The sequence below is a fragment of the Muntiacus reevesi genome, chromosome 14, assembly GCF_963930625.1.
Source record: "Muntiacus reevesi chromosome 14, mMunRee1.1, whole genome shotgun sequence".
Taxonomy (NCBI): Eukaryota; Metazoa; Chordata; class Mammalia; order Artiodactyla; family Cervidae; genus Muntiacus; species Muntiacus reevesi.
The window spans coordinates 45,279,375-45,291,647 of record NC_089262.1 but is presented as its reverse complement, the minus strand read 5'-3'; the positions used below and the strand labels follow the sequence as shown (position 1 = coordinate 45,291,647).

General features: G+C 37.0%; 1 protein-coding gene across 4 annotated transcripts in view; it reads left to right on the top strand.

The window, feature by feature from the left end:
• The window catches only part of SLC38A9 (solute carrier family 38 member 9), an 85,818-nt gene extending 83,472 nt beyond the window's left edge, over positions 1 to 2,346 (top strand). For all 4 annotated transcript variants that reach the window (XM_065905470.1, XM_065905473.1, XM_065905471.1 and 1 more), the window contains 2 exons: positions 272 to 361; positions 1,532 to 2,346. In XM_065905470.1, the coding sequence (XP_065761542.1) occupies positions 272 to 361; positions 1,532 to 1,697 (256 nt within the window). In that variant the 3' untranslated portion in view covers positions 1,698 to 2,346. The remainder of the gene's footprint in view (positions 1 to 271; positions 362 to 1,531) is intronic.
• The last annotated feature ends 9,927 nt before the right edge of the window (positions 2,347 to 12,273 follow it).

The window sequence follows — 12,273 nt, the reverse complement described above, 5'->3', positions numbered from 1 at the left end:
AGATCAAAGAATGTGAATCCTGATATACACTACTAGTTTGCTCCTACAGAATTTAACTTGGTTATATAATTGCAGGAAAGGGCCAATGTCACTGTCCCACCACCAGTATTGAGTACTCCTATTACCTTCTATTTATGCTGTAATTTTATTGTCAAGTTTAAGACATTCTCATTTTAGAGATGATAGTAATGAATTTCATTCTCACATTAATTGTTATAATTTGCCTGTTTTTATATTTTTTCTTTCTCCAAACTGTCTTCTCAACTTTTAGCATTTTCCACGTGTTGATTTTTAATCTGTTCATTGTGGGAGCTGGAGTGATCATGGCCTGTTTCTACCCAAACATAGGAGGAATCATAAGGTACTGCCTGTAAGGGAACTTGGCCCCTTTACATACTGGTCTTTATTTTTATGCTTTCTTATTGTTGTTGTCTTGATATAATTGTTTAAAATTCCAGTGAGTATTTAAAATTGATAACATTCAAGTACAGTTCACTGGTATCAGTTAAGGGGATCTTTAGCTTCCACTTTTGCTTATTCCTCACTCTAGAAGCACCATTTTCCTTAGCCTTAGGTACCTTTCCCCTTCTCTTTTTCTCAAAATCTTCCAATGTATTTCTTTCTCTTTATCCAAAGTAAAGTTATTTTTAATATATAACATATAACTTCTTGGGGGACCTGGAAGATCTCTAATATGTCAAGGCTATGTCCTAACTTTCTTAATCCATTTCTACTCAAGAACATATTTCAGTGTCAATTGTAGTCAGAAAGTTTAGATCCCAGATGGCTCTTTCCTTAATATCCATCCTCCAAATACATTGTGATAGGTTGAGTAGATTGGGATTAAAGTTGTGACCTCAGATGCTCATAGAATGATCTGATTTTTCTTCCTCAGCCTTGTAGAAGGCAGGACTGAGTTACTTTTTTTGAAGACCCTTTCCTATAAAAGTAGCGAAAGACAAAAGAGGAGACCTTTAGCCTGACACTTGTGAGATATAATGGATTTACAAGTTCCCTTTAAGCTGTTTACAAGGAAATTGAGGATAGAGGAGAGAAGTAAGTGTAGGCTCCTCAGTCATGTGTTTCGGTATTTTTGTTACTATCTTTGATAATTACGCTGAATACCAACAAGGCACTCATCTGTTCTCAGTCTTAAGCAGATGCTTGCAGTCCTTCAACAACTCAGAATTTATAATTAGTTTATAAAAGATCAAAGATAGGAAGCCTATCTCCAGATGTTTCTGAGGAAGTAGCCATAATCACTGAGATACAGAGGAACTACAGAGACTTGAGAAATAAAAAACTCTGTCAAGCAGATGCTATAAAGATGAACAGGAAATAGTATTTTATATTAACTTAGCAAGTAAAATAAGTTTTAAACTCAGATGCTTTATGTCAACAAAAAATGAATCAAAAATAATTTTATTGTAACATCCGATTGAGGACGATTTATATTATCCTATATTTACCATAATTGTAAATCAGAAAAATGCAGAATGAATATTAACCTAAAAACTTTTTTATTCTGCAGGTATTCAGGAGCAGCATGTGGCCTGGCCTTTGTATTCTTATACCCATCTCTCATCTATATAATTTCCCTCCACCAAGAAGACCGTCTCACGTGGCCTAAATTAATCTTTCACGTTTTCATCATTATTTTGGGCCTGGCTAACCTGATTGTTCAGTTTTTTATGTGACATAGTCAACTGCCGTCTCAACATCTTTCATGGTATTTTGAACTTTGACAACAGTTCCACATAAATTCACTTGTAAATGCTGTTCTTGCCGTGACTATAAATGTTTTCCTAAGGTCATTTGATAACAAGGAAATAAGGGACCATTAGTAAGTAATTATTATTATAGTGGGGAAAGGGGCAGTAAGAGTGGTCTTAATCTCTTTACCGTTCTCATGTTCACTCATCTCTTCATTCTCACTGTCTTTTCCAAGTGGAAACATATGCCTCTAGGAAGAATCATGCTAGGTTTTAGTTGTAGAGATGTAAGGTGGGTAGGTTTATTTTGGCTACAGTAAAGATTCTCAGGGTGTCACAGCAACTGTATTGCCAGATCCCATTTCTATTTTATGTTTCAGTGATTCAGTTTCATTTTGTTACTTGCTAGATCATTTCTGCAGTTTGCCCAAACCTTTACTGTTTTGGACAATAAACCAAATACCTCATTTTAAAAAAGTGTCCATGACGTCAGTGTTAGTAGAGAGAATTCTTTTTTTTTTTTTTTTCCTTATGTGAGTCCTTAATATCTGTTTTAAAAACAGGAAAAAAATTCTACAATGTCAATACAGATCCCATGGTTGTGAAACTTATACAAAATAAAGGAACTAGGAGAGTTTGTTGCAGTCTGACTCCTCTTTGTTTCTGATCCAGTTCTAGTTCCCCAGCCCCAGTTTGCATAGGAACAAGTATGGTTGTCCTCCAAGACCCAGGGGGCTCTTTTGCTTTTTGGATCCCTGAGGATTGCATAGGATGTGATGACTAGACCAATGAGGAGGAGTATAGGAAGCGTGGAAGAGAGAGATGTATAAGGTGTTAAGGGAATAGAGAGGAACAAGACGAAGTGAGACCTCCTTAAAAGTGTATTCTTTGCAGGGGGTGAAAGTGATTTCTTCAACACAGGAAAGGATTACTTCTGTTTAAAGTATGATCTCCAGAAGGAGACCACCCTCCCACACAGCTTACTTCTGTAATTGGCAATGTGAAATTGTTAGGGTGTTCAGTCATGCCTGACTCTTTGCAACCCCATGGACTGTAGCCTGCCAGGCTCCTCTGTCTTTGGAATTCTCCAGGCAAGAATACTGGAGTGGGTTGCCAGTCCCTTCTCCAGGGGGTCTTCCTGACCCAGGGATCGAACCTGGATCTCCTGCACTGCAGGCAGATTCTTTACCACCTGAGTCACCGTGGAAGTAATTGACAGGGTAGAGGTTAAATCCCCATAAGAAAAACTACTTGGATCTGAGAAAAGGATTAGGGAATCTAAATTCTTGTAATTAAAACTCTCCTCTTTTCCTTTCAAACTAAAAGTTAAACCAAAATCCAAATCCATGTCTTCCATGTAATGAAACCTCTATGTTCAGCTGGAAAAGGTAGATTTCTCTGATTTTATGGTCACATTAAACAGTTTTGTGTTAATACACAATTCCAAAATAGTACGTAAATTTGTTCTTTCCTTCCTATGAGAAAAACAGGTGAAATGGTTTTTTATACCTGGTAAAGAGCCCCAGATTCAAGACCAGCCATTCTTTCTTTCAGCAGAGGTTTCTGTCTAGTCCACAGACCCATACCTGTAATGATTAACTATATTGCCTAAGCATTGCATTAGTCATTCAGTAGTGTCTGACTCTGCAACCCCATGGTCTGTAGCCTGCCAGGCTCCAATCTCCATGGGATTCTCCTGGCAAGAATACTGGAGTGGGTAGCCATTTCCTTCTCCAAGGGATCTTCCTAACTCAGATGTCGAACCTGAGTCTTCTGCATTGCAGGCAGATTCTTTACCATCTGAGCCATTAATATACCATATATTACCTAAGCTTTTTTTTAAAAAGTCTGTTTATGAAAATTCTCCAACATACACAAAAGTAGGGAAAAAAAAATGACAAATTCCTCATATATTCATCCCCTACATTTAGTACAATAATTATAAGACTTTGCCATTGCTCATCTATCCCCCAGTTTTTCTTTTCCACTGAAACTTTCTAAAGTCAATCTCAGAAGTTATGTCATTTCAACTCTATAAACCTTAATATGCACTAATAGCCTCTTGAACTTAGTTGTGTTTATTGAATGAGACAATCTCGCTAAAGTTTTTGTTTGTTTTTAGCAAAAACTCCTGGTAGATTTTAAGTAATTAGAAAAATCTGCGTTAAATATCTGGATCTTTGTGTTAACCTCTCTCAGAACAGGAGTATAAGATGGGAGAAAGTATGTCTTTGTGCCTATGCATCTTTGTGACTTGAGAGTTTTGTTCAGTTGGAGACACAGGAATCAAAAGCCAGACCTTGAGAGATCCCTGTTTATCCCGAGTTCCCTCCCTTGTCTTTAAAAACCTGAGAGACAAAGTTGCATTGCCTTTTTTCAATGATGTTAAAACACTGTAATGTTTTAACACATAGAAAAAATGATTTGATATGTTTTTCCCATTTAATTAAGTGAATATGAAAATGAGTATATTATTTATTAAACTAAAAACCAATGTGGATGTTTGCTTTTTGTTTTCTTTGAGAGATTTGCTAATTTAGAACTTCCAAAATCCTATGTTAGATTTATGCTGAGTGACTGCCTCCTTGGGCTTTTCTTCACAGAGCCAGCTCCTTTGGCCTAGTGATTAGCTTGGTTGGAACCGTCTTTGTGCAAGTCTGTGTGTCCTGGCTCGCACATTAGAATGATGAGATAAGGTCCCATTCCAATCATTCTACAATGAATTTTAGACTTTTTCTACTGTCATCTCTTTGAATTTTTTAATTAAATTTCTTTTACTTTTTGCTCTGATGTGATTTATTTTAGTTTTGAATTTAGCTTAGTTAACACATGATCAAGGACATTTTAAAATTTAAAATAGCTTGTTTGGAGAGCTCTTCCTTGGAAAGGCTCTGGATGAATATGTAGTATCCTAATACTAAGCCAGAAAAAACAAAGAAATATGCTTTGACATCTGACCTCTGTGGGTATTCATCCAAAACCTGTTTCATCTTCACACCCAAAAAATACAGTGGAGGAAAGAATAAACTTACCCACAAAAGGAACTGTTTTAGAGGGAAATAATCACTTTATTTACACTAAATATACTTTGCAAATACAATGCAAACTCTCAATGGAGAGGCAGAAGAGTTTTTGGTTCTACTTGAAGTTTATTAGGAGAATTTTTTTATCTATATTTTGACTTACTCCACAAATAATTGAATAATACTGTCAGGGAAGGGGAAATTTCCCCGCACCCTTCTTAGTTCTTTTGGCTGGTCTAATAATTAAATTGACCCAAGACAGATTAACAGGAGAAAAAACAAAACAATTTAATTCACATGTGTGGAATTCTCATAGAAATAAGATTCCCCAAATGATCAAAGCAAGCTCTTTATATATCATTTTTAGACAAAGAAAGAAATTGGTGAAGATTTAATGTATGCTAGGATAGCAAACTAATGAGGAAGTAACAAGTCTGTTTAGGTAACTGTTTAAGCCTTGAATTCCCTAACTCTGATGATAAGGATATTTTCTAAGCTCCTGGTATAGGGAGGATTCCTTTACCTTGAGATTTACTTCTTGCTTTCATGAAGAGGGAGGAAATGAGTGTTTTTTATATCTTTTTTTCCTACCAGCTGTTTCTCAAGTAACTTCATTTCAGAATAATCAGTATACCACTGTGCCATATTTTGGGGCAGCCTGCCCTGAACCTCAGCACTGCAACATTCAGTACTTTGGAGGAGGCAAATATGTATAAGACGTCATTCATATCCTAAAGGAACTTGTAGTCTAGTAAAGGAGCTATGCCTACAGTTAACTGTGACACAGGGTACCGTCAGACCAAGAGAAACAGATCCCCTCCAGTTGGGATCCTCAGGGAGGGCAGGTAAGGAAGCTGAGTGGTAAAGCTGCAAGGATAACTGTCCAAGATTTTAGATCTTTGATGCATTCACCGTCAAGTAGGATCTTGTAAAGTGTAATTGCTTTTGGCAAGTTGCCTCTAAATAAGAGAGGTTTAACTGCTTCTGTGTGCTATTTATTGTTCTCTGTGTTTTCACACTGCCTTGTTCACTTCTGTGAATCTTGGACAGCAAAGTACAATTGATCAATAGGGGAAATAATCAGTAGTACACTGGGCAATACGAACAGAAAGATTCTATAAAATTTTCTCTCCAAAAACTTAACTTATTTAAATATCAGTATTCAAAATGTCAAATGTTTGGGCACATTGGTCAGAGCAGGAAATATTGATGTTGCTTGTTCTCTTTACAAAACACTGACTTATTGCATTTTATTTTTTTCCATTTTTATTAGTTGGAAGCTAATTACTTTACAGTATTGTAATGGTTTTTGTCATACATTGACATGAATCAGTCATGGATTTACATGTGTTCCCCATCCCGATCCCCCCTCCCACCTCTCTCTCCACCCGATCCCTCTGGGTCTTCCCAGTGCACCAGGCCCGAGCACTTGTCTCATGCATCCAACCTGGGCTGATGATCTGTTTCACCCTTGATAATATACATGTTTCAATGCTGTTCTCTCGAAATATCCCACCCTCACCTTCTCCCACAGAGTTCAAAAGTCTGTTCTGTACATCTGTGTCTCTTTTTCTGTTTTGCATATAGGGTTATCATTACCATCTTTTTAAATTCCATATATATGCGTTAGTATACTGTATTGGTCTTTATCTTTCTGGCTTACTTCACTCTGGATAATGGGCTCCAGTTTCATCCATCTCATTAGAACTGATTCAAATGAATTCTTTTTAACGGCTGAGTAATATTCCATGGTGTATATGTACCACAGCTTCCTTATCCATTCATCTGCTGATGGGCATCTAGGTTGCTTCCATGTCCTGGCTATTATAAACAGTGCTGCGATGAACATTGGGGTGCACGTGTCTCTTTCAGATCTGGATTCCTCAGTGTGTATGCCCAGAAGTGGTATTGCTGGGTCATATGGCAGTTCTGTTTCCAGTTTTTTAAGAAATCTCCACACTGTTCTCCATAATGGCTGTACTAGTTTGCATTCCCACCAGCAGTGTAAGAGGGTTCCCTTTTCTCCACACCCTCTCCAGTATTTATTGCTTGTAGACTTTTGGATAGCAGCCATCCCAACTTGTATGTAACGGTACCTCATTGTGGTTTTGATTTGCATTTCTCTGATAATGAGTGATGTTGAGCATCTTTTCATGTGTTTGTTAGCCATCTGTATGTCTTTTTTGGAGAAATGTCTGTTTAGTTCTTTGGCCCATTTTTTGATTGAGTCATTTATTTTTCTGGAATTGAGCTGCAGGAGTTGCTTGTATATTTCTGAGATTAATCCTTTGTCTATTGCTTCGTTTGCTATTATTTTCTCCCAATCTGAGGGCTGTCTTTTCACCTTGCTTACAGTTTCCTTTGTTGTGCAAAAGCTTTTAAGTTTCATTAGGTCCCATTTGTTTATTTTTGCTTTTATTTCCAGTATTCTGGGAGGTGGGTCATAGAGGATCCTGCTGTGATTTATGTTGGAGAGTGTTTTGCCTGTGTTCTCCTCTAGGAATTTTATAGTTTCTGGTCTTATCATTTAGATCTTTAATCCATTTTGAGTTTATTTTGGTGTATGGTGTTAGAAGGTGTTCTAGTTTCATTCTTTTACAAGTGGTTGACCAGTTTTCCCAGCACCACTTGTTAATGGGGTTATCTTTTTTCCATTGTATATCCTTGCCTCCTTTGTCGAAGATAAGGTGTCCATAGGTTCGTGGATTTATCTCTGGGCTTTCTATTCTGTTCCACTGATCTATATTTCTGTCTTTGTGCCAGTACCATACTGTCTTGATGACTGTGGCTTTGTAGTATAGTCTGAAGTCAGGCAGGCTGATTCCTCTAGTTCCATTCTTCTTTCTTAAGATTACTTTGGCTACTCGAGGTTTTTTGTATTTCCATACAAACTGTGAAATTATTTGTTCTAGTTCTGTGAAAAGCCGTTGGTAACTTGATAGGGGTTGCATTGAATCTATAGATTGCTTTGGGTAGAATAGTCATTTTGACAATATTGATTCTTCCAATCCCCTATTGCATTTTAGAATCTGCTGCTGCTGCTGCTGGTTCATTTTCTCATCCCAATTCAAACGTCCAAAACAAAATCCAAACCTCACTGATACCTAAACAATAGAATGGTACATGAGTTTGTTGTCCAAAGTGGAACGCACACAAGGCAGCCTGACTGGCCCCAGTTTCACAGTCGACTGCAGACTTGACTTCTGATTATATAAACATGTATTGCAAAACAGCTCTGACGGGAAACTCATAACCTAAACAGTATTCTCTGAAATGTAATTTGTTGTCCTTTTATATTAAAGAAGAAATTAAATCAAAATTATTTTGACGAAAAACAACTCTGGGATTTTGTTTAATTGAATTTTGCCGGGAAATGCTATTGCCTACTAGCACTGACCCCAGGACAGAAGGAGTCCATCTTTTGCTGGGTCAAACTTCTCAAATGACTCTGCACGTGTCACATCAGGTCATCCAAGTGACCAATGAGCTTGTCTCACAACAGGCCACATAGCCCCCTCCTTCATGTTCTAGATCTTAGAAAAAGTGATATGCTGCTTGTTGTTAACCAAAACCTAAAATGATCCTTTTCGAACAATAAACTGTTATGACTTCTCCCACTAAGAGCATTTCACAATGCATGTGGCACTTCAGATAAGGGTAGCCCAGTTTCTGGCATAATCTTACAGAGCCATTAAAGGCAATAAAGAGCTCTGTTTTCTTTAAGTTAAAATTCCTTTTGTTCCCAATTTTTTTTTCATTATTTCTCAACTCTTCTGCAAAGATAAAATAAGGCTATGTCTTTTTAAAAGATTAAAATTTTCTCCTTTCTCTTCTTTCATCTCAGGCCATAGAGTACAGGATTAGGATACGGATTAGAAAGAGGACACTATGCAAAATTTTCCTCCTTTGGGTCTCTCATGATATTCTAAGTAATCCAGTTGTGTTTGTTCCCAACAGATACTTTATATACTTGTTTAATTAATCAGTGAATTAGTGATGCAGATTCCACTTTAATGAAAAACAGTAATTGCTATTTTTAAAAGTTTTTTGTTTCTACTTGGGAGTTATATTACCCCCCATACCCACCCGCCCCGCAAAAATCAACAAAATTGAATCAGTCAGATTCAGAATTAGTCCCTTGGTCGATATTTACACACTAACCGGATGCCGGGCCCCGCTAAGCATGGAGCATCCAGTGGTGACAGGCCGAATGTGGCCTGACAGCATCCTTGCCCACCCTCTGAACTCGGGCAGCTGGTCATTTTTTCTTGGTGCCATGAAGTACCAGGCTGTGATCCTTTTCTGCTGCCCTCGTTCTGGTGAAGACTGTGACATAGCCACATCATACACATTTGGAAGAGATGAATATAGAACAGTGGTGCAATAAATGTGACTGTGAAGTAAACTATGTAGGCATGTGGACATGTAAACACGTAGACTTTGTGGACAAAAACTGGAAGGGGCCATAGAATAAACGTGCATGACCTGTTGAAGTGATGAGATTCTAATCATGTATGTTTTTACTTTAGGATTTGCATGACAAACTTTCTAAAAGAATATCTGTTACAAATCACAGAAGAGGCTTGTAGAAATATATCTACACTCAACCCATGAAGTAAAGGACCAACTTACAAAGAACCTTTGGAATGGGGGATAGAGGTTGTTGGGTATAGAGCAAATCCGGGATTTGTGGGCCCTGAAGGTTATATAATTTGTTGTTACCTCTTAAGGAAAAACGTAATAACTACAGAGAACCCCATACAAATGAGGATCCCTTGCTTTAACTATTTTAGCTTTAAGGTAAATCATCCTCAGACAGCTCTGAAGATGGGATTTAGAAGACCGAAGGAGATGGAATGAAGAAAAGCTTTAGTGCTCTGATATGTCAAGTTTTGAGTGTCTCTGTTACCTTTAGGAATTACAACTTTTATCAGATCTGAGCCTTTGCTTCTGGGAGGGTCTAATTGGATTTAGCAAAATAGCATTGGGTACAAATTCAGTAATGGTTAATTTGGAATCACAATGGGATATTTTTCTTTTTTAAATCAGGGAGCTTTTACTTGAAGGAGGGTTTTGCAAGGGTGGGGGAGAATGGGGGAGGGGTGTTCCTTTTAACTTTACAGAAATAATAGAGTTCAAAGATAATGTTTGTTTGTCAAATTGTGGACTTAATTGTCGATGAATCTTAGAGATGAGAAACATTTTAAGGGCTCTTGATGCAGAAAACAAGCTACCAAGAGCAACACTAGGGTAAGGCAACATTTATTTACCCTTCACTTTGTTCTACAAAGGAACTGTTTCTACTATAATAAAGTAAAATCAACTTTGAAGATTTAACTTGAAACATTTTTTAGAGACTAAATTAGAAATTTACGACACTCTTTAAGGAAACTATTCAAATAAACTTTTATAATTTTATAGTTCTTTTTTGTAGTTCATATTATACTTCTTTATTGTAGATGATAAAGCCTTATTCAATGCAGTAAGCCTATTGATTGTCCCAGATTTGGAAATGCAACTATAGAGACATCCTTCCCAGTGCTGCCAGAATTCTCTTTATGTAACATGACCCTGATTATGTCCCTCTTCTGTAAAAACCTTTGTGTCCCCATAGAAAAATGGGCAAGGGCCTTTGTAACAGACGACTCAGAAGAATAACTACAAGTAAACATGAAGAGAAAAAAGTTCAGAGTCAAAACATTGATCTGTGCTAATGGATAAACCTCAAAACCATGAAAGTAAAAAAAGTCAGATGCAAAAGACTACATATTGTATGGTTCCATTTATATGACATGTCTAGTAAGAGCAAATTTATAGGAACAGAAAGCAAAATCATAGTTGCCTAAGACTGGGGGTGGGAGCAGGGGTTCTCTAGAAGTGGCTATGTAGTGGTGATGGTTTATTCACTAAGTCATGTCTGACTCTTTTGTGACCCCATGGACTGTGGCCCCACCATGCTCCTCTGTCCATGGGATATTCCAGGCAAGAATGCTGGAGTGGGTTGCCATTTCCTTCTCCAGGGGATCTTCCCAATCCAGGGATCAAACCCACATCTCCTGTACTGGCAGGCAAATTCTTTACCACTCAGCCACCAGGGAAGCACTAAATGGCCATGGGGAAGAGATTTTCTAGGGCTATAGAAATGTTTTAGAAGAGGATTGTGGTAATAGTTGCACAATTGTATAATTACTAAAAATCAGTGAATTGTAAACTTATACTGGTTGAATTTTATGAAATGTAAGTTATCCCTTGAAGCAGTTTTTTTTTTGTTGTTAAAGTTCAACAGTGGTAGTAGAAAAGTAGCTTAAAATATTTTCTATTTGTCAAATACTAAGATAATATTAACTATTATTGTTTTATTTTTATTATTATTATGTCATGACAAAGGTATGGGAATGAACACTCATACACAAGTGGTAGGTGTAAAATTAGGTGCAGATTTTCTGAAGGTAATTTGACCATATTCATCTAATCCTCAAAATGCTGCTATACTTTGACTCCCTTCCGGTTGTGTATCCTAACTGGAGGATAAACACAGAGATATTAATCTCTTTACTATTTGTAATGGAAAAATTAGAAACAACCTAAACATCCAACAATAGGAGATAAATTATGGAATACCCATCAATAGAATACTGTGTATCTATTTTAATGATAATGCAAATGTACATATACAATGTGTCAACATGTTTATAAATATAAGTGAAGCAATTACAATTAAATATGTATAGAATTTAAAACATTTATGTACATTTTTGGATGTCTATATAACAAATATGAATTAGGTACCTCCAAGTACTAGGACTACTGGGTGTTTCTTCCTGTTTTGTTTATGTGTATTTTCTAAAGCTTTTAAATGTATCATGTATTATGAAAAAAAGAAAGTTTTTTTTTTTCTTAAAAGGATATCTTTTCACTGACTTATCATGACTTTAAGGATCCCTTTTGATGTTAATAACAAAACCCTTTGAACCCTCACATAATAGTAGTTCAGTTTTTAGAATTTTTTTAACTTTATTTTTTTATTGGGCTGCATCAGGTTTTGGTTGCAGCACCTGGGATCTTTGTTGCAGCACGTGGGATCTTTGTTGCATTGTGCAAGATCTTTTGTTGTGGCACAAGGACTCTCTAGTGTTCCAGGGCTTAGTTGCTCTGCAGTATGTGGGATCTTAGTTCCTCAACGAGGGACCAAACCCGCATTGCGTTCCCCGCATTGCAAGCCGGGTTCCCAACCTCTGGCCCACCAGGGAAGTCCCTTTAGTATTTCTTGATTAATACAAGAAGCTACTATAACTTCTAGTACCTCTTATATATAAATTTGAATATATTATTAAAGCATCTACAAACAACACCCCCAACTGCCTGCACACACACACACACTCACACATCTTTTAGACTTGTATAGTCTACATTACAAATTTTGAAACCAGTCTGTGGTCTGCAGTTTGGAAGGACCAACTTAGAGAATAAAGTAGAAATGTAGCTTGGTAATGAAGGTCCTTTTTATTACAGTCTTCCTACTTTTCCAACTTCACACC